General features: G+C 47.0%; 1 protein-coding gene across 1 annotated transcript in view; it reads left to right on the top strand.

The window, feature by feature from the left end:
• Positions 1-26264, top strand: part of Tenm4 (teneurin transmembrane protein 4) — a 735358-nt gene that overhangs the window by 522945 nt on the left and 186149 nt on the right. Inside the window, 1 exon segment of the mRNA XM_052714273.1 lies at positions 1686-1921. Coding sequence (XP_052570233.1) covers positions 1686-1921 — 236 coding nt within the window.

The following is a 26264-nucleotide window of genomic DNA, read 5'->3' as shown; positions in this document are numbered from 1 at the left end:
AGGTCCCACGACAACTCCACATCCCAGTGTCCTCATCTGTAGAAGTGGGATCACCCTGACTTCTTTGCATAGCATCTATTTTGAACATTTGAGAAAATGGATATAATGTGCCTCGCCCACTGCTGGGCACCTTCCAGTCCTCCTTGCTGAGAACCGGAGTCGGATGCACACAGCTTCCAGCCATGCGGGTTTGTATAGAGAGTGCTCCCTCTGGATGCTGTGTGCCAGGGGGACCCTCTGCACATGTGGCTTTGCACACTGACCTGTTGCCTGGAACCTTTGTCCCTGCTGGTCTCATGCACAGCCGCACCCGATAGCCATTCTTCCTTTGTTTCTATACTACCCCCTTCATCGATGCATGACTCATTGCCTCATTCATGTCTCCATGTGTGCGTAGAAACCTAGGCAAGCAGCCCTTCCTAGGGACATTGCAGGACAACCTCATTGAGATGGACATTCTCAGCGCCTCCCGCCATGATGGGGCTTACAGTGACGGGTAGGTGGCACCCCCATGCTCCTCCTTTGTGTGTGCTCTCCTGGTCGCTCCTGCCCTTGCATGCAGACCCCTGAGACCTTTCCCTGGGAATGCCTGGGGGAAGGGATGCCATGTTGCATGCACATCCCCAAGTCCATGTTCAACTTGCAAGTTTGTCCTTGGAATACCCTACCACTCCCTACTACCCATCCCCAGCATATTAACAGCCGTCTTGTTAATATGCAGCCCTCAGCATCTCATCGGCTGCCTTCGCCATTCTGGAAACCATCTCATGTAGCAATTCTTACACAGTACAGGCCCTGTGTCTTATGTATTCTGGACTTGAGTGTACACTCTGTGGTCTGAATGTCTTCTACCCTAGGAGGAGTGGGTTTGTCCTAAGATTCCAAGGCTGTGTGGTACAAGTCACGAAGTCCACTCAAGATTTGCACAAGTCCAAGACCATTTGCATGGCCATGGTTCAGGTCACGTTGTGCAGGATTTTTCAACACTTCCTCTGGCCACAACCATGTGCTTTGATTATACTCCACTGCCTTCAAGACTGCAGCTGGGCTACAGGGTGGAATTGCCAGTCTTTCCTCCACATAGCTTTCACATGGGCTCTGTAGACAACAGCCAGGCTCCTGAGGCTGTGAGGGCACTGTTACCAGCCATCCACTCATGGGCAGAACTTAGTAGTGACTTCTTGGCTTCTACCCCATCAAAGCCTCATTTAAAAAGAAGGGCTTCCAGCACCTTACCAAGGTGTACTGGAATGCAGGTATTAGAACAACAGGAAAAAATAAAATACCAGTGGCCTCCAAGAGACAGGCAGGACTTTACACACTCCCTGAGCTATTGTAATGACTGTAGAAAACAGACCCATCCCCCACCCCAGCTCCACTGTTCCCAGGAAAAGGACTTCAGGGCAACCTCTGTTGAGTGAGTCATGCTGCCCGCCTTGGGTGGGTGTTCCTGTGGGTAGCACTGTCCTACTAGTGCTCTGTGGAAACGTGTCTTCTTGTGCCCTGTCTGTGGTCCAGTCCGTGATTTTCCTGACCCTGTCATCTTCCCTGTGATGATTCTTTCTCTCTCTCTTTCTCTAGGCTCCTCTGCATGCTCCTTCTTCTGCGCCTTTATCTTACAGGTTGGCCTGGGTACCTGGTTATCTGGCAGACCCTGACACCTTCCCGCCTCTCTCTATCCACAGGCACTTCCTCTTCAAGCCCGGAGGCACCTCCCCGCTCTTCTGCACCTCATCCCCGGGGTACCCTCTAACATCTAGCACCGTGTACTCGCCCCCACCCCGGCCCCTGCCCCGCAGCACCTTCTCCCGACCAGCCTTTAACCTCAAGAAGCCCTCCAAGTACTGCAACTGGAAGTGTGCAGCCCTGAGCGCCATCGTCATCTCAGCCACACTGGTCATCCTGCTCGCATACTTCGTGGGTAAGCACATCCTCCCCACCCCCCTGGCTCCCCGTGGCTCCCATTTGGCCCAACCAAAGCACCTGGGGTCATCAAAGGCACTGCACCAGCATCATAGTCATAGGACACAGGTTGTACCAAGAAATCTCGCACTGGTGTGGTCTGTGACCCACGCCATAGGGTCACTCTGTCCTCTGTGCTTGGGTCAGGAAGGCTAAACTGAAGAGCAGATAGGGAGATGATCCTAAGGGTGAAAGGAAATGATCAGGAAAGCTCCAGGTGAGTTTCCGGCAGGGTGGTATGATAGCATTGTAGAAACTGCCAGAAACTGCCATGATTGTTCAAGTACAGTTAGAACCCAAGGAAATCCTGTATGAGAAGCACCAGGCCCCAGTGAGTTGAGAGCTGGCTGAGGGAAGAGCAGAGGTCCAGAGCCACACTGGTTTGGGGCGCGGGGCGGGGGAGGGGGAGACGGGGGGAGGGGAGCACGGAGTTCCTACCTGACCCAAGGGTACATAAGAAAGTCCTCAGTTCTGTGACTTGTGGCTCTGCTCCAGCAGATGGCTTCTCCTTGGCATTAGCAAAATCTGGTTTCCTACTTGTGATTCCCCTCTTTGATCTTCTCCTGGAAAAGCAATTAATCTAGAAAGAAGTGGGCTCAGTGAGGAGTCTGAGACCTCTATGATAATAAGCCTCTGAGGAAAGGAATCCAAAGTGCCTTAGCTCTGGGTGCCTTTTCCAAGGTTGGAGGTAGATGATGCTAGCCTAAGAAGGCCTTGAACCCATGTTAAGGAGTTCAGAGAAAGTTCTGGAAGCAAATGGGATTGTCAGTATATGCCAATAAGTGGAATTATAACTGACCAGCAGAGGTCAAAGGAAGACAGAGTACATCCCCCTGTGAAGAACTCTCTAGCAGGCTGTCAACATGGGTGCAAAGTGAGCCTGTCTTGAGAGGTACTACCACGACATCACAAAAAAAATAATAATAATTAATAGAACATGAACCACCACTTGTTTTGGAAATGAAAAAAATTGGAACATAGATGGAGTTCAAATGTTGTTGTAAACTGTAAGTTAAATTTCCTCTAATGGGTCCTCAGTTTCTTAAAATCAGTTAGGAAGGTGACAGTTCCAAGAATATTCTAATATCTCCCCTATGTCAGGTCTTTTTTTTTCCCCTTATGAATATAGGCTTAGAGAATGCATAGCTCTGAAACAAGATGGTGCACAATTCATATGTCTTCTACCAATAATTTGTTGTTGCTGCCTGGAAAGCTACATTGAGAAAGATCCTGAGGCTATATTCAGATGAAATGTAAAAGAACCTCTGTGATTGGTTAGTGATGTCTGTCATGAACACCTTGGAGCAAACAGGGTGGGCTCATTATTGGGTGGACAATCAGAGAACCATGGAAGAGCTATCAGCAATGGTAGGCCAGTTAGGTTTTCATTACATAAAGAAGGAACTGATGGCAGAGCTATTAGGAAGTGGCTACAAATAACTAGTCAGGAAAAACTGATGGCTCCATGACAATGTGGCATGGGGAGAAAGGAGGTAGATGTAAGATAAGTTTAGGAGAATTTGCAACTCCAATCAGAGGTAGTTGGTCCACAAATAACATGTCCTCGCTAAGAGTAAATACACGCTTGTGATAAATGTAAGGCTGGATTATAGCAATCACCCCCAAGAAAGACACCAAAGAGGCAAGTCTAGGCATTCCCTTTGTCATTTGGACAAGCTAAGCAAGAGCTTGGGAAGAGCATGGCCTCAGTATCAGACAGTCCAAGAGACCAGCTCTCCCACATGGCGACTGCTCACCCTCAGACTGATTTCCCAGAAGGATGTCTGTGAGGCTGGAGTTAAGCAGTGCAGGGAAATGCCCTACAGGTGTGGGGACCAGCCACCCTTTTTTTTCAAGGGCTGGACATGTTAACCTTGGTACCTGGTCTCTTCCAACTGATGAAGGCTAGAATGAGCATGTGGGCATCTTGCTTGGCCATAATTGCAGGCTGTAATGACTAACTTGTAAGGAACTATCAATTATTAAAAATCAAATTAATTGTTTCAGCCAAGCACAAATATCTTAACAATGACTCTTTTCCAGCAGACCAACTGATCTAATCAACAGGCAAAAAGCACAGATATTTAATTAGATTTTTGATGAAAAATTGTGTTTAATTTCAAGTATAATCAATTATTAATTACTGCAATGAGTGAGTCTGACTGGGTTTACTAATTAACTCATTTAAAAATTATGAATAACCTTTTCATTTATAATTATTTTCTACAGCCTATCAAATTTCAGATAAGACTTGCATCACCTAGCCAGCAGAGAGGAGACAGAAGCAGAGGGCGGGAAAAGAATGTTGCTTCTGCTAATATCTGCCCAGGGCAGCCATATCAAGGTGGTGATCCTGACAGATCTATTTGACATTCAGCCTCTTAGTTGGGAACTGTGCTGAAAAATGAGCAGCCAGTGACCTTTAAGTTTCAGACATATTTACTGGTATTTTCATGAGAAAATAGAGAAATCGGAGTTAACACTCCATGGAAACTTGCTTTGGGCTCTCTCCGTTCACTTCCCCCAGCAAGCTTTATTTGGCTGGGGTGGACCCCCCCCCCCTCACGGAGGACCTTCTCACAGCCATGTGATATCTGCAAAGGGGCAAATGTAGGTCTTTTTTACTCCAAAGGACTCCCATTCGGACAGGCAGCCATGCGGTGTGCTCACCCCACTTGACTCTTCTTCCTGTTTTCAGATCCTTGCTGGTCCCCATGGATTACCTTACCTTTCCTTTTCTAGAGACATCTGCTTCAGAACAACATGGAGAAAGTGGTATGGGGGTAATGCTGTGCCGTCGTGTAAACGATGCTTTATTCTTAGCATTTTGATCATGCTTAGAGCGTTTTCAGTAAAACAAAACTATAGACTAGGAAGGATGCCAGTGGTCACTGTCATTCACAAGATCAATTGCTCTTAGTTCTGAGTTTTCCACAGGCCTCTTTCTAGCTCAGACACCTCACTTGCACTTTTCTATTGAAATCTCCTAACGCCACTGGGTTGGATCCTATTTGCAGTTGAGGACCCTGGGTCCCACAGAGCTAAAATGACTCACTTACTGTCACGTGGCTAACATTAAGAAGTGACTCTCCCAACCATAGGGATTCTGACACTTGAAAAAATACTTTTAATCCTTGGAGCTCAGTCTTTCCCCTTATGTTGTAGGTTTCCAATCTTGATTTAAAAATATATATATATATCTCAAATGTGGCCTTGGCATTAGGCCACATCCAGGACATGCTTCTTCTTTCTGGGCCCTCCCAGTGATTCTGTGGAATCAGCATTTCTTTCTCATGGGGATCTAAAGCTCAAAGGGACAACTTTCCAGGATGCTACAGGCAGTAAATGACACAGCTGCCATTCACCCAAGGCTTAGGGTCTACAAAACCATGCCTTTAGGCATGGTGCTGTAGGTCCTTAGCTCAAATGGATGATGCCGAACTGAAAGACCCCACTTTGGGCCCCACCTTGGATCTTTATTCACTGGGTAGGCTTAGACGCCTTTCTTAACCTCTCAGAACCTCAGCTTTGCATTTCCATATCGTTCATACAATGGGCATGGCTCGCATGAGTGACAGATCCCCCTGGAGAGCCTGGCTTCTGAAATTAGGCCGCTGACTTTAAGACCTCATCTCCTCTGCTTGCACGTTCTGCAGCTTTAGTTTCCATATCTGTAAAGTGGGGACATAAGTGGTGACATCACAGGGTTGCCATGAAATTTGAGGAAGAAAGTTTATAGAGTACCTACCCTGCCCTACACACACACACACACACACACACACACACACACACACACACACACACACACACTTGGTGCAGAGAGAATAAGTGGTAGCTGGATACTGGTGTGACTTCTGTCATTGTCACAAAGCAGACTATCTTCCTCTTTATCTTTTGAGGGAAGACCTGGACCAAGCTTGCTTTGCTATAACCTGCCAGCTTTCTAGTCTGCATTCCTCACTAGAGCAGCTGAGAAAGCAAACGGGGCGCTTGTCAGAGCACATTTGTAGGATGTCTGGCTGTTCCAGGAGAGCAGCCACAAAAGGAATTGTCATCTAAAGTGCCCCCCACCCCCGATGTCTCTTCTTTAACTAGGACAGAAGTTGACTTTGCTTCACTGACAGTTAGCTGTATCCATGTGAGGCTGACAGCTCCCCTTGCTTCTGTAAGCTGTGTAAACGGCAGTGGATGAGCGGCAGGTTATGATCTTGAGGATGCTTCAAGCACCTGTCTGGCAGGAGAGCCCGGTGGAATCAGGTGGAGAAAGGCTTTCCATTTAGATGAAGGCCCCAGAGCACCCTGGGATGCTGGCTCTTCCACATTAAGTCCAGGCCCACCCTGAAGGGTGGAGATGCTTTAACGGTAATATCTTTAAGGAAGCATGGTGCCCTCCAGTAGTATAACCCATTGAGTCTTGTTTCTACTTGTATATGGTAGAAGGAATAATATAGAGCTGCTGTAGTTAGGCTAAGGGACACAATGGTGAAAAGCACAGGGCCTGTTATCAAGGAGACATCCCTTGCTGGTGACTTTGGAAGACTGTCATTCCTGTTCCTTGAACTTCAACTCTCTCAGCCTGGGATGTGATGGATGTAGATGATCTCATTCAGCTCCTTGCGGTCCATAGTTCTGTGACTACAGGAATCGTACCAGCATGCTCTCACAAACAGGAGCTGTAGCCACCTCTGGGTGGGACATTCCTGCATGCTCAGAAGCAGTGACAGATCTTTTTATTAATTAGGTCATATTTTCACCTCTACCAGAAACTAGGTGTGGGTTGAAAACACTATACAAACTCTGGCACCAAGTGGTGATAGTTTAATTCATAAGTGAGAACGTTGCCAAGCTTAATTGCTGTTCTTCAAGAGGCAGTTCTGAAAGAGCTTTGCTTGGTGGAACATTATTGCAGTGCTGAGTCTGGCGGAGCCTGAGTCATCCAGTTCCTGAGGCCATCTGGAAAGTGTCAGCAGAGGTGCACTTGGGCAATTAATGTGGTCACAGAGAATGCGGGCTCCTGAAAGATCTCTGACACCTCACCCGTTTGTTAGTGACTTTCCTCATCACTCGGACAGAGTACCTAACAAAAGCAGTGAGGAAGGAAGTCTTGATTTGGGCTTATAATCTAAGAAGGACTAGAGTCCATCACGGCACAGAAGGTATGATGGCAAAAACATGAGGCAGACAGCTACGTTTTATACGTAATCAGAAAGCAGAGCGTGCGCAGGAAGTGGGGCCAGGCTATGAAACCTCAAGGCTCACCCCCAGTGACTCACTTCCTCTAGCAAGGCTCCAATTCTTACAGATCCATAACATTTCAAGACAGCGCCAACAGCTGGGAGCGAACGTTCAATGTAGCTAGAGTTTTCCTGCCTGGCCCACAGTCAGGACAAATCTCTCTCACCTGCCAGTCCCACAGCCACTCAGATCCGATCAAGTAAACACAGAGACTTATATTGGTTACAAACTGTATGGCCGTGGCAGGCTTCTTGCTAACTGTTCTTATAGCTTAAATTAATCCATTTCCATTAATCTATACCTTGCCACATGGCTCGTGGCTTACCGGCATCTTCACATGCTGTTTCTCATCATGGCGGATGCCAGTGTCTCTCTCACTCAGCCTTCCACTTCCCAGCTTTATTCTCCTCCTTGTCCCGCCTACACTTCCTGCCTAGCCAATGGCCAATCAGTGTTTTATTTATTGACTAATCAGCAACACATTTGCCATACAGAACATCCCACAGCAGTTCAAAATGTCTATGGGGGACATTTCTCATTCACACTACAGCACCTCATAAACTGGCCTTCAGTGTGGCAGCAATACCACAGGAAGTGACAGTAGACATGTTGTCCCAAGAAGGCTGCAGTACACATCTCCTGTAGCCTATTATCTTGCCCAGAGCCCAGCACAAGGTGGCTGTGCTCAAAAAGGCTTTCTTGAATTAAGGACCTTACATAATGCTTAAGTCTGCTGTAGGTACTCAACTTAGAAAGATATGAGCCAAAGCATGGTGACAGAAATGTTTGTTTTACTTCCTGGGATTCAGGTACAAATGAATTGGACTTGAGAAGAATAGGGAAAACATTAGCCACGGAAGCTAGGGCGATGGTAGCACCCTCCCCAGTTCCTTATCGGAGTCTGGCTCCTCCATGCAGCCTCAGGTCTTAGATGTCCTTTGTTTCGTGAGCACAGACCTGCTGCACTTTGAGCCTGGGTGTTATTGGTGAGTGGCTAGGCTCATGGTTTCTCTTTTCTCTTCAACCTCATGTCAGGTCTTTTGGATGGAAGCCATGGGTTTAGCTTTATAGCCCAAAGAATGGGGGAAGGAATCCATAGAACCTGATCTTTCACAGGGAGGAAGGGATGGAGATCCAGGATCCTGCACTAATGCCTTTTCTCTAAGATTGATTCCTCTCACTGCTCTGTAGGAATCGCTAACAGCAGTTCTTTACAACTGACATCAGACAAATATTTTCCAGCTCCCCCAAAAGAAGGCCTAGAGACTGGCATGTCAGAAATGCTGTCCTGGAGAGCAAGCAGACTCACTCTGTGGAATTCAGAGGACAGAGTCAGGCATGAGGTGTAAAAAAGATGGGAGAGGCTTGGGAGATGGTCCATTGGGTATAAGCATGAGGACTAGAATTTGGATCCCCAGCATCCACAGAAAAATCCTGGCATAGTTGTACACTTGTCTGTAAGCCCAATGATGTCAGGAGGACACGACAGAAGGATCTCTGAGGGTTGCTGACCACCCTAACCATGCTAGCTCCATGTTTGGCTAGAGACTCGATCTCAAAGAAGTAAGCTGGACAGTGGTAGAAGAGGACATCTGGTGTCCTCCCTTGGCCTCTGCCCACATGCACAGGCATCTGGAATGAGAGGAGCGGTAAGTGCACAGACTTTATAGGCCCATGGTCTTTGTCTGTGTTATCCCCCCCGCAGATACTAGCCCTGCCATCCAGGCAAGGCTCGTCTTCATCATGCTCTCAGTTTTTTACTTGTAAGGCAGGAATGAAAATGAACAAACAAGAGACTGACTGAAATTATGACTCACTCAACATGTTTCAGCTCAGCATGAAAGAAAGTCTTCCAGTCTGAGGAGCTGCTCACGATAGAACAGTTTGGGGGTGACCTTCCTGGCAGCAGAACTACCAAGCAGTAGGTTGTTCTATTTGCTTACTTAGTTGTGTGTTTGAGTGTTCATTTGCTTTTTAATTTGAGAATTATGTAATAAAGAAGCTAATTGCAAAGGCGAGTACCAATGTGCCAAGGAGCAAAATGACACTGAACTAATGGTACCAGGGTATTGTTACTTCTCCAGGCATGGCAGGGAAAGAGGGAGTGCTTACCAGAGCCTGGAGAAGGCCAATTTAGGATGCTTCTTGGGAGCTTTGGTCCTCAGTAGCAAATGGTGGTGATGGAGCGGTACATGTCTCAGTCTCTCTCTCTTCCTTTCCTCCCATCTCTTGATGATGGAACCCAATCAGCAGCCAGAGCCCCTTGGAGCCACATAGACGAGCCTCACAGGGCATACAGCAGGTGGAAGGGAATTCCAGGGCCGACGGATGAAATCAGCCTCCCACAGCAATGTCCAGGGCTCTGACTGTAACCTCAGAGCCTGACATCAGAACTAGGTACCACCGCCACTCAAGAATGTCTCCCTCACCCTCACACCTACTCAGACACGAGGTCCCCACCCTTGCTTCTTAAATCAGTTATTGCAATCTGATGGCCACATAGACACTATTCTGTGAGTTCTGACAGACAGGAAACCTGTTGCCACCAATGTGAGCCAAGCATGGAACTTTTTCGTCCTTCTAGAAAGTTCCCTCTGCTCTTCATCATCAGCTCCCTTTCTTTGCTCTCGGCCTCTGGAAACCCCTCTTCCCTTCTCAGTTCAGGCACTGCTTTTTGAGAAGTGTGATAAAGAATGCATTTAGCTACTAACTTTAAAATCAGCAACTACCTAAAATAATGCTCTGACCCCAGTTAAGTGTTGAGAACATGTTAAGATATGTTCGAGTCTTTCAAGTTCCTGGAGCAGCGGTGTCTTGTCTCTGTACCTCAGGTGTGGTTCCCCTGGCACTGTCTGTCTCTCTGTCTGTTGTTGTTTGTCTTGTTTATCATCAGCCTGGACCTCACCCAATAGGCTAGGCTGGCTGGCCAGGAAGCCCCAGGGATCTGCCTGTTTGTACCTTCCCGTTGCTGGGATGACAAGTGTGTACCATGCCTGGATGTTTTTCTTTTTTTTTAACATGAGTTACGAGAATGGGACTCTGAGTGTATCTTGGAGTTTCAGTGTGCTGCTGCACGTGACCTTCCTAAGGAGCAGCAGCCATAGCCTTAGCATAGCGACATGAATGCACAGGTTGATAGTCTTTGTGTGCATGTGCTTTCCAGCGTGGCCCAGCTCTCTTCCTTGTCAAGTTCATTAGCTCTGTTACTGCTCTCCTCATTTGTGTATATAACACTTCCGTGGACATCTTCACGTCGCCGCCGCTGGTTCCTTCTTTCTTCCTCCAGAATGGGATTCCTGGGTGATCGGGTGTTGACAGGTCAATGCTGCGGGATAGGACTGAATCCCAGGCCCTACTCAGGTGTCTCGTCTTCTCACTGTTTTGCAAGCATGGAGCTTTGTGTGTGATCTTGGGTCATCTGAGATCAGTGGGAAGTGGGGGAGGGGGGTCACAAGTGACCCAAGGAAGCACATCTTCATTCTGGAAGGTGGCACCTGCCACCTGCTTCTCTCCCTGTGTTCTTTTTCAAGACCCTCACCCAAGCCAAGTATGGGGGTGTACTACTATAACCCACGCAGTCAGGAGACTGATATAGATCAGTGGGTTTGAAGGCAGCCTCAGCTGCAAAGCCAGACCTTGCCTCAACAAACCCAAGTTAAAAACCCACAAAAGAACTCTACTTAAATGCCATTATTCAGGGAAGCCCTTGAATACCTCTCGCACTAAGCCAGCAACTTAGTCATATGTCTTTCGGTACCACAGTCACAATCGAAATCACTGTGACATTAGGTGGTGACTATCAGTCTCCACCACTGGGCTACAAGCTCCATGGAGATAGAAAGTGTCCCCATCATACTGTGCTGTCACCACAGCTACTCATGTCCAGGTTCAGCATGTGTTTGGCCAAAGTTCCTTGGAAGAAAGATAGACGGGAAAACACTGAGACTAGAACCAGCAGACACTAGACAGGGGGTGGGAGGGATGAGGAGGGAAGATCAGAGGCTCCCAATTCTTTTGTGCTTTTGAAGTCTAGATCACATGAGTGGAAAATGACTGCTGGAAATGGGGTTGAGGGTGGGACTAGAAGAGTGAAGGCCAGAGATGGCTGTGTAGGAGCAGCCGGACTCTGCCTTAGTCTGTCCCTGGTTACTGGGCAATTTTATTCAAGAATCCTGCTCTCGACAGGCCTCTTTCTCCCGGGCTGGGAATGCAGTTAACAGGCCATTCTGGGGATAAAGTGACTTGCTGGCACCCAGTACTAACTTGTAATAGCCACCAGCAGGGACAGTCTGTCTCCCGGCACCCTGGCAGACAGGACACATTGAATTTGTGGGCCAAGCAGCTCCTGAGTTTAAAAATGTCCCAAGAAAGACAGAACCAAGTTTATGAGTGTATTCACCTTAATACCAGCAATCTGGACAATCAAGCCCCCTGGGGGGGACACAGGAATAGTGGGCAGGAGATGGCCATGGCTGTATCTCAGGGTGCTTCTGCAACTTCACCCAACAAATGTGGAAAGGCTGTGGTTTTACAAATTTCCAGAGTCCTTGGAAAGAGTTTTTCCTTCAGTCTTATTTTTATTCCAGACTCATTACTGTGTGGTCACATAATTTAAATCTACTCACGTGGGAGGGACTGGTTTCCTTGATGGCCATTGTTTCACTTTGTAGTCTCTGTAAAAGGTGAAGTCAGTTGAATCAGGGAGTCGCATGGGGTGCTGGAGCCTGGGACATGGGCAGGAGGCAGGGTTCAGCCAGTCTTCTCGGCAGGGAGCAGAGAAAGATGGGGAGGAGGGAGCCATGCTTGTACAAACACAGTACTTTTTCTTCCATTCTGTGTTTCCTTCACTCGGTAACAGCCTTGTCCTAAGGACAGCCGTACAGTCTTCATGCAGCTCAGGCCACTACTTTTAGAATCAGTCTTGACTTCCTCTCTCTTTGTGTGTGTGTGTGTGTGTGTGTGTGTGTGTGTGTGTGTGTGTGTGTGTGTGTGTGTTTACACATGTGTTGGGGGGTGGTGTGTGCATGAGTGCATGAGTGTATGGGTATATGGGCACATGGAGGCCAGAAAACAACCTTGGGTGTTGTTCCTCAGACACCGTCTATCTTTTCTTGAAATAGCGTTCCTCCCTGGCCTGGGACTCATCAAAGAGGCTAGGCTAGTAACCAGCAAGCCCGCAGGCTCTGCCTGTCTCCACCTCCCCAGTGCTGCAATTACAAGAGGTAACCATGCCTGGATTCTTTTTCTTTAGCATGACTTCTCAGAATCAAACTCTGATCCTTCGGCTTCCAAGGCAAGCACGGAGTCATCTCCCCAGCTTTCCTCTTTGGTAATTTATCAATTGATATCTAAGCGGTGTTTTGAGTCACTGATGAGACAGCATCTGCAAAAGGTCTAGCCTAGCCCAAGGCCCACAGAAGACTTTGAGTGCATTCAGGTGTCACTGTCAGGCAGCTGGGTCCTCCAGAAGTTTAACCTTCTCAGGTTCTACACCCTAGAGCTGTCTTGGATGCAGGGTTTTCAGTAATTTGGGATTAGTAGATGGAGCATCCCACACTCAGTGAGGAGGCTAACACTGACCCATCTGCTGGACTGTGTCCTCCTGGGCTGTGATTGGCAAAGCTGGATAAGCTGCTTAATGCTTTTGAATTATCCAGAGGTTTCTAGAGAGCCAGATGTGCAAGGAACCCCTGGCAATATGAGGTGGCTGTTAACACTATGGTATAGACTTTGAACCTCATCCCTGTGGGCTCCCTCAGGAGACACCAATTCATTCTAACCAGGAAGTTCAGCTGAAACTTCCACAAGAGGTGGAGTTGCAAATCAAGGAAGACATTGAGCGAGAAGATATCAATGAATTTTGGAGGGAGGACTAACCACACAGAGGCAGAGGACGGCAGATAGAAACAGCAGTTATTTGTGGAGGGCATGTTTACATGTCCTTTTCTGTGTTTACCTCTCTGGGCCTCAATGTCTGTTGCACTAAAGTGTTCTGGGTGTAGAGCTATAGAAATCAAGATGTGTACGGGTGGCTTCTGTTGCCTGCCCCATTGGAAGAGAGGCTGACTAGGCAGATGCATCATAAGCCTGGCTCTTGTGAGAGGCCTATCAGACAATCAACCTTCTGGAGCATTCCTTCCACCAAGTACAGTTAGCAAAAACATCTCCAGAGGTGGACATTGGGGCTGAAGTAGTTAAATTACTTACTCGGCTGTGACAATCGGCCATCTAGAGAGCTGGGCCTAGAAACCCGGTGTCCTACCGCTATACAGACCACTTCTAGTCGGGCGGTGGTGGCGCACGCCTTTAATCCCAGCACTCGGGAGGCAGAGGCAGGCGGATCTTTGTGAGTTCGAGGCCAGCCTGGTCTACAGAGCAAGATCCAGGAAAAGCTACACAGAGAAACCCTGTCTCGAAAAAACAAACAAACAAACAAACAAACAAAAAAACAGACCTCTTCTGAGGACACGCCCAACGCCTTGCACCTGAGCTCACAGCGCACTTGGAGCTTTTGCCTTCCCGTGTGAAGTTTTCCTCTAAGACCCTCCCGGACACCTTGGGGTGTTGGACCTGATGAAACAGTCAATAGCAGTTCACATGAACTGTGACTATGCCACATGCCTGGAGGTCCAGCTCCAAATGATGCTTGGGTTTTTGCATTTGATCTTCCCAACAATCTCAACCAACCATTAGCTAGGTGTTGGGTCATCTTCACTTCCAGTTTCCAAATGGGAAACGGGTTCTGAGCTAGCTGGCTAAGGGCGGGAGAAGGCTGCTGTTCTTTTTCCAGGCTGCCCTCTTCCCTCTGGTGTCTGCATTTGGCTGAGGACAGAAGGACTCAGGCTCTCTCCTCTCACTTGAGCTGTGTATGGAAGGAACTCCTTGCTACAGAGAAGAACTGACTGCATTTCTATGGAATGAGTCAGCTTGAATCTGTCTGTGCCATTTGGAATGACCATGCTTTATAACCCTGATGCTTCTGAATTGAGCAAATGGGGTGAAGTGTGGGCTGGGAACTATTGGGAGACCTTGAGACCGAGCCACCACTTGCTCAACAGCAACACATCAGGGACTCTGGTCCTGCCACCCCCTAGGCTTCAGCAGGTTCTTGTAGGTTGTCACTGTATTCCACTCTGAAGAAAGACCTTCCTGTTGGTGATTGGCAGGTGGCTAGATTTCTGATGCCCTTGAGCCTAGACTTAGGTTTTGTTCACAGCCTCCAATGGGCAGGAGAACAAATGCCAGGGCCGTGGTCCCCATCCTGTCACACTGTCCCAAATGCCATCCATCAATCCATCCATAGGATGCTGGAGTGAGGCCCTGCTCCTCTTCTACATGTCTCAGTCAGTGTGTGTCTCTGTATAAGCACACACAATTGCACGTAGCTGTACATGCAGCAAGAATATTAAGAGAAGATGGCAGAAGGGGGGCAGGTCTTCAGTGAAAATTTGGGGGTAAATGCCATTTCCTTTTTCTCACAACTGCAAACTCCCCTTTGCCATTTTTGTATCTCCTAACTCCCCTCTAAGGCATACGGTCCACTGAGTCCATTAGTGTTGCATATACAACCTAAGGCTGAGACCCTGCTGATAGTTTACATAGAAATTTTTACAACAGTCTGTGTACTAATCATAGACTATATCAAATTGGAATATTTGAGTATTTTCATTTCACTGACTGCTAAGCAATATGATAATAATGACTATTTTCAATAAATTTTAAAGAGCCCTCTTGAAATGTAATTTGTTCAAGAATGCAAGGATGGTTTTATATCGTTTTGATTGACATGGGGGAGAATAACAAAGGGTCAACGTAGTCTAGTGACTCACCCACTATTGCCTGACTAGTAAAGGCCAGAGCTGGGGGCCTGGCTCTGTCTGCAGCTCTACCCGACTGAGCACAATCTTGGCAGGGAACTAAGCAGGGATGGAAACACAGATGGACACCATCAGGGCATTGCCAGGGAGAGGTGTGAGACAATGGGTAAAGACCAGGGGTGAGGTCCCATTTGCCTGGAAAAAGTCCTCCAGGGAAGAGGCAATATCGGAAGTAAGCCTTATAAAAGGGAAATTGTCTAAAAGTTGATAAGGTAGTAGACATTCCAGGCCAGGATCAAAAGCACTGATGTTGACTGGACAGGTGCATTGAGGGACAATGGAATCCACACAAAGCAAGACTTCCATGTAGAAAGAAGGAATGGAGTTCATCAGACATGCTAATTAACACACCCTGAAATGCCCTCTAAAATCTGTTTGTGATGAGATCTTACCCCAAGTGCCTGTTGTCTCAGAGAAATATTGCCAGGAAAAGTTGAGCAGTTCAGCAGGTTCATATAATGAAAGGACTGACCCATTTCTCTACCGTGTTTGCCATTTGCAGGGTTCTATATTTAATCAGGAAGTGATAGGGTATGGTGAGTCTAGGCCCAGCTCAGATTTAAACTTATCTGTACCTTGCACTAAATGGAAAGGTTAGTCACGTAGCTGAACCTCTTTGAGCCTCAATGTCCTTATCTTGTTAAGGCAGGTAATACTACTACATACCTCGGGGGACTTGGTGAGGATGGATTCTTTTTATTTATTTATTTATTCATTCATTTTTATTTTTTGCACTTTGAGACGGGGTCTCAGGTAGTCCAGGTTGGCCTGGAATTTGCTCTATCTAGACACTGACACAGCACTGGACATGGGATAGCTTCTGATTAGAGCCCGTAGCTATGGTTCATACCATCATCCTCATGGTGCCTGTACTTCCCTCAAATTTCCTAATCAAAGACTGAGCCGAACACAGGGGTCTGTGTGTACAGAGAACAACAGGACTTCATATCTGTCATATGCACAGTTGGGGACAGGAAGGAAGGAAACCACAATGATCCCAAAGAGTGGGGAATGCCTGAGGGCAGGAGCCTGGAGAGTCCCATGGTAAGAGGGGACATCAAAGGCTGTCCTGTGAGGTTTCCCAGCAAACATTCCCCTCAGAATAAACCCCACAAGTCGATAAAGGTAAGTTCTCTGCCTTCATTCCTGTCCAAAGCAAATGTTCCAGGGAGGAAAGCCTAATAATACATACCCAAATTCAAACCCCACATGAAGGACAGTAGGGACCACTTCCTAATTGACTTTGATCGTAGAAAAAGCAAAGGATAAGTCACATGGTTCATGTGCCAAAGGAAATCAGGACATGGACGCTTTGTCCTGGGGCCCCAACCATAGCCTATCATCTAGGGGGTATGGAAGTGGAGCATAGCAGCAGGTATCTCCTCTCTCGCCACCGGGACTAGCCAAACTTAACGTTTGAAATTCAACTGCGTTGGATCTTCTCTGAAGGTGAAGGAGGGTGGGATTAGAGTAACAGGCAGTCACTGCATGCGCCATGCATGCCGTCGGTAGACTTGTGATCAGTGTTGCAGCTTGGATGCAAGTGCTGCAGAGAAGAATCTCTGTCTCACCCCCTGAGGAAGTGACAAGCAGTTTCCCAGGCTTGACTGCTGAGGGCTTTGCGGCCCAGAAGGCACCGCTGCCTGCCCCCAGCTGGGTGGTGTGAATAGGCCCGCTGTTCCCCCCCGGGTTTCTCTGATCCCAAGGTCATTAGTAAAGCCTGGACCGTAAGGTGCAGACAGACCCTCAGCAGGCTTCAGCATGTCCTCTCTGTAGGGCCACTCTCTGACTGCTTGTTCCCTCCGCAGTGGTCTTATGAAGCCACTTTTGTTCCACTTGAGATGAAATAAGGGAGGGGGGCCTGCCGGGGCTCTGCTTCCTTGGCAACAGCGTGAGCAAAGCTGAGGACCCAGAGTCACTAGGACTCTGTGTGTGGCCATAGCACCACGTTAGTAAACGGTGCAATTGTAAACAATTAGGGGTCCGCTTCTTTAAAACTACAAAACCGAGTGAATATCTGTTGTCCAGCTCCGCTTTGAGACACCTAATCTATAAATTGGGTTACTAACAGTATCTGCCTTGAAGAGTTGTTTAAGTGACATGGTAAAAGTGACTTCTCCAACATTATACCATGCACAGGAGAACAGTTCTTAAGTGAGAGCTGTGATTGTTTTAATAACGATCCTCACAAGTCCCTGTCCACCCCACTTCACATCTCTGGAGCTATGCTGGGAGGCGGGAAGGAGGCTTCTCAGCCCTGAGGGGAGGGAAGGCCTCTCCTCATTGGCCTGAGCTGGGACCTACTGCCCATACTATGGACACTGGGTTGGACTCCTTCTAACTGGAAAGTGGTGCTGGGCGAGACAACAAGCTCTAAGGATTGTCCTCTGCTCTCACGTGTGATTGATTTTCTATGTGCCTTCAGAACCAGATCTTTAAATGGAAAGAGCTCGAAGCTGTAGCCTGAAGATGTGGCTTCAGTTCTTGCCCAGGTCCCTCCCCCAATGCATTGACCAAGGCTGAGTCTCCTCAACTGTTCTTTGAAGGGACTAGTAGGTCTCCAAAGCAAAAACGCTCAGGGTAGCAACCTTCCTCCATCCTCAACCAAAAATCTCAGGCCTCTTTAACTCTGCAAGTCCTCCTTATTTTACTTTTCATCACCAACTCTGCTACACCACAGAAACAGGATGAGGTGGACCACACTGCAGTGCACACCAACGCCACCTCACTACCTTCCATCTCATTGAAGGCAGGGATTGGTGCTGCCATCTTAGGGACAAGGAGACTGCAGCTGCAGGAAGGGAAGTCACCCCACAACTGGAGTACCAACACTGGAGAGGTAGCCATATGTCCTTGACCACTGAGGCCAGGCTGGGTCATCCCCGTTCATCATTGCTGTGGCCCCACTGTAGAATCAGCATTGTTGGCAACTGACAGGGAAAAGCCAGGTGGTGAGGCTGAGGCAGCTTGAAAGGTTGGAGGGAGCAGGTCAGCCCCTTCAGTAGGAATGCATGGAAGAGGTCTTGGTAGAGCCTGCTTGGGGCTGAAGGGAGGCTTTCTTCGTCCATTGTTGCAGTAAGAATTTCTGTACAAATTAAAGTCCTGCTTCCTTTTATCTTCAGTTTGCCTTTCAAGGTTCTCTGTTCCTTCCAGTTAAAAGGGCATCCATATTGACCATGGGCTCACATGTTTGCTGCACATAAGTGGCCCTTCTCCCCAGTTCTATACAGTGCAGAAAAATGATCCATGATGCCAGAGCCCATTCTCCAGAAACAGTGTGTCTGTGAGTGAGGAACCATAGTCCTGATTGCTGCAGCCACATTCTAGCCAGAGACCAGAGGGAAAGCAGTATATTTACTTGATTTAAAATTAGCCCCACGTAGCCACCGGTGGGATCCTGTCAGCCTGCTTTATAGCGATTCTCCCCTTAAAAGCTGTTTTATCTGTTGGACAAATAACTCTCATTCCGTGCCCCAAGTCTGTCAACTCCCGGGAACAAGAGAGCGCCTGCAGCTAGCAGGGACCTGCAGACGGGGTGGCAGGGAAGTCATAAGGAATACAGAGAAAGAAAGAAAAACAGGGGATACAGCAGAACTGGCTTAATTTTTCAGTAAGTACAGGAGCTAAGGACAGCGAGCTATCAAGTGACGGTGGTTATGACAGCTGCCATTTATCAAGCTCTTAGTGTGTGCTCGGCACTGCTCTGGGACAATGCCACATGTCATCTCTTTGATCCTTTGGGATAGGTGTTCTAAGCTTCATTTTGAAGAGGTGGAAGCTAACGGTGAGCGAGGCTAAGACTTTTGCTCAAAGTCAGTAAACAACCATGTTCTGTGCTTTGGACAGTCCCCACCCTGCGTTTGGCTACAATCTGACATGCATGTGATTTTGATTATGACAGTCAGGATTAAAAAGGATTCCTCTTGAAGTGCCCCAAAGATCAAGTCTAGCTGTGCTTACAGCACACATTTGCATTGTTTTATTGTTACTGTTTTAATTTTAGCCATTGTAACTCATCAGAAGATGATAACTCAGAGCCTAGGCTTTGAAACCACAAAGAGCTGGATTCCAATGCCACTCTGTCACATTCTTGTGTGTCTTTGGGAGTCACAGAGCCTTTCTGAGGCTCCATTCTCACCTGTGAACCCAGTCTAACTCTTGCTCTGGGGACTGGGGTCTGACACCTGCTGTGTGGTAGAGCCCTTCCCCTGTGCTCCATCACCCTTAGAGTGATCCTGCCTTGCCAGAGATTTATTACAGAACCTCTTCTCATATGCAGAATAGCACTAACAGGCTCTTGGAAACTAGAGAACAAAACATATCTATAAGCCTAACACCCTGATTCAAAGCAAAGTATCCTTTTAATCTATTTCTTTGTTGCTGTTTTGTTTTGTTTTTTTGAGACAGAGTTCCTCTGTACAGCAGCCCTAGCTGTCCTGGAATTCACTCTGTAGACCAGGCTGGCCTCGAACTTACAGAGATCCACCTGCCTGCCTCCCAAGTACTGGATTAAAGGCATGCGCCACCATGCCTGGCTCTTGTTGATTTTTATATGCATATACAGAAGTACATACAGAAGCACAGCCAGAAAAAAACCTGCATTTTTATGCCCTGCTCCCTGCCCCAACACCACATCTCAAATGTCTTCTTCGTTGTGGGCTGTCGTTGATGTTTATGATAGCTGTTGTCATGTGTGTGGTGGCTGTACCCTAGCCAGTCTCCTGTGTCAGGTGTCCAGGCCGCTTCTGGTTTCTCTCCTGTTACACTGCCACACACATCTCTGTGTCACTGGGTTCTCGGTCAGAACTCTCAAGTGTGGTAACTTTATAGGGAAAGCAGGAATGCGGGCTGAGAGATGAAAAGCTGCTGCTCTTGTTTGTGTGGTCTTGCCTTTTCTGTCATTATTGGTGTTGTTGTCAAACACCAGTGAGAAGTAGTTTGTCCTCAGCCAAATATGGAGACCATGACCTGGGAATACAGATTCAGGTGACTCTAGTGACATGTTCTACTCTGGACATAGTTTAAGGAAATCTTTATAGCCACCAAAAACTAAAGGAAATTCTAAATCAATGCATCTGCCAGATACTTCGTGGGGATACCAGGTACTTACAGCAAAGCAGGGTGATTTCCTACAAGTCTCAGATGCTCCAGATAGCTTAGCTTTGGCGTTGGTGGACGCCAGTGGTCTGATTATGTACTACATCCCAAAGTTTATCTGATGTTAAAAGGAGAGTAAATTGCTCACAGCAGCAAGTAATAAAAGACTATTAAGAAGACTGAAGGCAGCCCTAGGTAATTTTGGCTCTAGATCTGCAGCATTCCAACTCTCCTCAACCAATGAAATTCTATTCCGTTGATCTGCAAAACCTCCAGCATAACTGTGACCTTTTCAGGGCACCTTGGTTTATATTGATATTGTTATTTTTCCCTCCTTGGAAGACCACAAGTCAGAACACCCTAGTGACCTCAATTTCATAGAAGTGACTAGGTTTAAACAAACAAAAATCCCAAATGTGAGTATGAAAACAGAAAAGCAGGCAGCCAACCATGTGTCCAGGTTGGTTCCCACTTTTGAAACAAAAGTGTCACTTGATGGGCCTGGAGAGACGGCTCAGAGGTTAAGAGCACTGGCTGCTCTTCCAGAGGACTGAACTTAGATTCCCAGCACCCACGTGACAGCTCACAACCATCTGTAACTTCAGTTCCAGGGCATCTGATGCCCTTTCCTGGCCTCTGAGGACACCAGGTATGCAAGTGATGCACAGAGACACATGCAAACAAAATATTCATACAGATAAAAATAAATAAATAAAATTTATGTTTTAAATGCTGCTTGGACCGACAGTTACTTGCAGTTATAACTATCTCTACTCTCTCCCTGGACAAATGCTGCTGCAGAACAAATGCAAGGGGAGTTCCTGCATGGAGTTGCACACCCCCTTTTCCTGGTCCTCCACTGGCTTAGTGACTTTGTTAATTGCCTCTTCTGGGGTGGGTGCTAGGGTGCCTTCCATGTGTCTGAACATCAATGGAGTCTTTTTTTTTTTTTTCCAAATGTCAGGACAAAGCTTGCACTTTCTGAGCCATCGCTCATGTCTCACTGGGCAGGAAAAGGTGATAGGAAAATGTCAGCCCCAGGATCAGATGGACCAGAGCTGGAGCGATTGAACTTTCCCACCCTGGCTCTTGGCTTTTAGAAATCATTAACATTTCAATGTAGGTGATCCTGTGAACCCTGCTACTTCTCCACAGCCTCTCTCTGAACTCTTCAAGCATCTTGTCACCTTTTCATTGAATTACAAGTTGTCTAATGGGAAACCAAGTTTCTTATCTAGGTCACTCTCAGTATACTTGAGCTGGGATTTGCACCTTCGTTATAAATACACAGTGCAGGGTGTAATTTACATAATCCTGCAATGTCTATTGGTGGGTGGTTACTCTTCATCCTTCAGAGAGTGAAGAATACAATAATTATGATATAATAATATCATATGATATAATAATAATGTTGTTTGAATGGTTTGGTCTATCCTTAGCACCTGGGGAATGATCATTTATATTTCTTGGCTTCTTTTATTATTATTTTTAATCCACGGTTGTTACTTTCAGAACATTTGGCCAACTGCATTCACTGCTTTATACAGCTTCAAAGGAGGGTTACTGTGGGGCAGAGACCCTATATTTAGTGGCCCCATCAGCCCCAGCCGCCAACACTCATTTTGCCCTTTACTTTGTGGGTAGCTCTATGTGGCCTGTATCTTCAACTAAAAGGAAAGTGTAGAAAGAGGAAGAGCTTGAAACATGCCCTACCTTTAGGGCAGCTCTGCTGTCTGGTCTTGGTAGGTAGCTCACCGTAACCCTTTGCAGTGACTCAAAGGTCCCCTTAGTTCAGCTTCCGTTTCAATACCAATATATACATTCTTCACTGATGTTTCCCAATCCACCTCTACATGAGCGTGAGGCTGAGTGACATGCACAAGCTGTTGGCCATGGAGCACACTTTTCAAATGATACTGTTGTGACTTGAATGACTGTCAGGGATCGGATGGTGGCTACAGCTTCTGGATTCTGAGGACCGAATTCCTGACTGAGCGTGTGTGTGTGTTTGTGTGTGTGTGTGTGTGTGTGTGTGTGTGTGTGTGTGTGTGTGTGTCTGTCTGTCTGTCTGTCTGTCTGTCTGCCCATCTGTCAGAGAAAACCAAGTAAGGCAGACTATTTCTCTTCTTCCCTCTTCCCCTTGTCCATCACCCAAGACTGTAAAACTCACCACCTGCCAGACAGGACAGTGACAGAGCTGAGGGCTTACTAGCATGACTTCTGTTTGGGACCCCTGATGGCAGGCTAATAAAGGTCCTTTTCATTTTGGTTTCAAGATGCTATTGCTTGCTGGCCTCTGCCTCCTCAAATCCCACATCTGTAATTCTCACCTTCCAATGATTCCAGTGGTTTTTATTAGCATATACTAATCATGCATGATAGTGGGCTTTCATTACGACACTTTCATGCATGCATATACTGCATTTTGATCATATTTACCCTCCATTTCTCTCTATTGCGCCCCTCCCACTCCCACTGTTCACCTTCCTTTTCCTGCTAGTTCCCCTGTGACTTTCATGTCCTGTTTTTTTTTAATTTGTGACACAAACAGTTTCATTAGGTTTGCCTATAGGTGGGTGAAAGGTGACTTACAGAAGCATGAACATCTTACCACTGGCTACACCACAACAGAAAATGACTCTCTTCACCAGCAGCTATTAATTGCCAGGGGTGGGTGGGGCCTCAGAAGGCCCTCCCTGCTCCATGATTGAATGTTGATAGGCTCCGTCTTGTGCAGGAGGTAATCCTAGCAGCGTGAGTTGAAGAGTACAAAGGTCGCGCCATGAGCAGAAGGTAGCATTCTACAATGTTCTACCTAATCCTTCCGCCCTAGTGTTCTTGTCTTCTGAGCCTGGGAGAGGGCGATAAAGGTGTCTCATGGATGGCTGAGCATTTTCAACAGTCACATAGTCTCAGCGCTCTGGCCAACATGCTATTTAAAGAAGTGTCTCTGACCAACGCTGCCAACAGCACCCATCTATGGGGATAGACACAATTATGCAGAAGGCAGTTTGACAGGCACATCATGTTCATTTAGCAAAGTAACAGCAGCACTTTCCCAACTAAGGCCTACGTTCTCCTAGCCCCGGGCTCCTTATGAGGTTTATAGTGCCAGATTAAATTCCCTCCTGTCTATTGGCCTGAATCCCAATCAGAAAATAGTTGGTTACCCCCACAACAGACTTGCTACTATACACCAGTGGGTACCTCTTGCCTAGTAGGTTAGTAGTGAAGAATCAACAAGGTATTTCTCAGCTCCATCGTGATGTCCTAGGTCCTTTCCCTACCACCATCCTCCATTGTTATTTCAGGGTGGCCCAGTCTCTGGGGAATCAGTCACAAGTGGTTTTGAATGGAGCTTTGCTTTCACAGGGGTCTCTTCCACAGGCCCCAGAGACTACCTGTCACCCTCACAGCTGTGTGGGCCTCTGTTACCACCAGGGAGGCAGAACAGAGAGGATAAGATGTCAGCACCCCACCACCGTATACTTCCAGATCCCTCCCCCTACTGTGAACTGTCTTACCCTATTAACTCCCCCTGGGACCCTGGACTTAGGAACCAGATTCATCGCTGAGACTCTGCCCTCCCACCCACCCAAACCCTGCCTCATTTTTTAAGGAAAGGCTTGCTTTTGTATCTTCCTAAAATTAAGAGAAAACTTTGACAATAAAAATGTTTCTCTTCGCAGAGCTGTGAGCATTCTATTCATTCTGGAATTAGTTAATTCTCATGACCTTTTAACAAGACAGCACTTGGCACTCTTAGATAAGATAATTGACTCTAATGGGGGAAGAAGTGCTGCTCATTTAACGGCGAACATCTGAGTTGTGTGTAGTTCAAGGAAGTTCTCCATTACCTTTGGAGTTGCCAATATATAGATTAAAGCAGTGGGGAGGTAAGTAGGAATGTGAGCTAATTCCACCTAGGATAGCAGTTTCCCTCCTTGTGGGCAAGCTGTCTCCTTATTGTCACCATTACTCAGAAGTGGAAAGCAGGGTGAAGCACCTGGCACAGTACTCCTGGCTAAAAAGGTGCTCAGTCGGTGGGAGCAGCTGATGTCACCATCACTGTTCTTATCGACAGCACAAACCGAATGCCTGGGGAAACACGGGAGTTCTGTACACTTGACAAAGTTCCTTGCCACATGGTGTCACACTGATGATATGGTGCACTAAATCATTGTACCCTTACAACATGGTACTCCACGGACATACCCCTCTGACATTGTATCTCCCTTACATGCTACACCATTGACATGAAACCTCTCTGACATGGTACACTACTGTGCAGTATCCCACTGACATGGTATACACCTCAGAAACAGTGCCCCTCTGATATGGTATTCCTCTGACATGGTATACTACGAGCATAGTACTCACTGGCATGGTGTACACCTCTGATACAGCACCCCTCTGACACAGTACTCCACTGTTCCGGTACTAAAAACACTACGGAATGTATTTCCCCATTTCTCAGATAATACTACTGCAGCAAGGAAGCAACAATTAGTGTTCAGAACCAGTTTGCTTACTCTGGTCCCACATCATAGAAGCCAAAGCCAAAGATCATTCTCCCTGTTGTCACCAAGATGCAACTTCCTGGCTGAATCAAGCATGTGCCTGTCCGCTACATGATTTGAATATGGACCTGGAGTCACAAGAATGTGTTTTGTGTGCCAAGTTCCTCTATAGTGTTTTGTGACTTAAAGGCTGTTGTAGGTCCTCAGATCCACCATCCGTGAACTTATCTATAGCACGAGGATCTATTTCTCAGCATCCTGTGGAAGAGTCCTGTGATTCAGTCTGCAGACGAAAAGTCCCATGAAGCTGTCAGACGTCCAGGAAGGGGTGTCTTCATATGGCCACCTTGTGAAATAGAGCTGATAAGAGGCAGCAGCTAAGTGGGTGGAGCCTGGGCTCCATAGAAAGACTCGTGGTGTGAGTTTTCAGGTCTGGGCAGATGTGGGTTCTAGACCAGACTCTGCTTCTTCTTGTCCATTTTACCCTGCACTTGCCAGTTGCCCCCTTACCTTCACTTGGTCATCTATAATGTCTGGCTATAAATATTAACCTTTTAGGGTTGGCACGAAAGCTAAAGTATACATTGCTCTGATTAGTTTTAGCACAGTGTCTGGTACAGAGTAATACATCTCAGTCATTGTCTTATAGATATTATGGTTTCAACTAACTCTGATTTTTTAATTAATTTGTATTAAAACCTAATATTTGTTTATCCTCTCAAAGTTGGGTCTAGTGGGGTTGCCATGAGAATTAGACATAATGTGTATAAGTTGCCAGACACACACAGTAGGTAATAAGTAAAATTCCCTGGACCTTCCTGTCTGTAGATCCTCCTGCATTTCTATGGTCCTTCTTCTCAGCCACCCCTCCTCTGGGCCTTGATCTTCTGAGAGGACTTCCTTAATCCATCTGCCTTCCCGGTTTTACTGTGGGCTTTGGCTGTCTGAGTCGATACTAACTCTCCAGAGCCTGCCACAGAGGACCTTTAAAAATAGCTTCATCGATGAGATGAAGGGGTACTACATATACCATGGCGTGGGATCCACGAAGGTGAAGGCTTGCTACATATGTGAAAGGCAGAGGAAGCATCCTGAAAGTGCTGAGTACAGACCACTGACAAGGTTCACGTCTTGTTTCATTTTGTAGGATTTTTTTTTTGTTTTGGGTGTGTGTGTGTGTCTGTGTGTGTGTCTGTGTCTGTGTGTGTCTGTGTCTGTGTGTGTGTGTCTGTGTCTGTGTGTAATGTAGTAATGTGTGAGTGTGGGCACATGCATGCCACAACACTCAAGCGGACATCAGAACACAATTTTTAGGGGTTTGTTCTCTCCTTCCATTTTGTTGAGGCAGAATTTCTTTTGTTGTCTTTACCACTAAGCATACTCCAGACACCAGCTTTTGGCAACTTCCAGGGATTGAACATCAGGCTTGGGTAACAAATGCTTTTACCAGTGGCATCTCTTCATGACCCTTACTTTTTGGTTTTGTGAAAGGGTCTCACTAAATGGAGCAGACTGGCTCCCCATCTCTACAGATCTTCCCCTCCCAGTCTGCCTCCTCAGCCTCCCCACTGCT

Source organism: Peromyscus californicus, unplaced genomic scaffold (genome assembly GCF_007827085.1).
Source record: "Peromyscus californicus insignis strain IS unplaced genomic scaffold, ASM782708v3 Scaffold_4__1_contigs__length_199733344, whole genome shotgun sequence".
Taxonomy (NCBI): domain Eukaryota; kingdom Metazoa; phylum Chordata; class Mammalia; order Rodentia; family Cricetidae; genus Peromyscus; species Peromyscus californicus.
The sequence above is the reverse complement of the archived record's forward strand: the minus strand, read 5'-3'. Positions and strand labels throughout refer to the sequence as shown.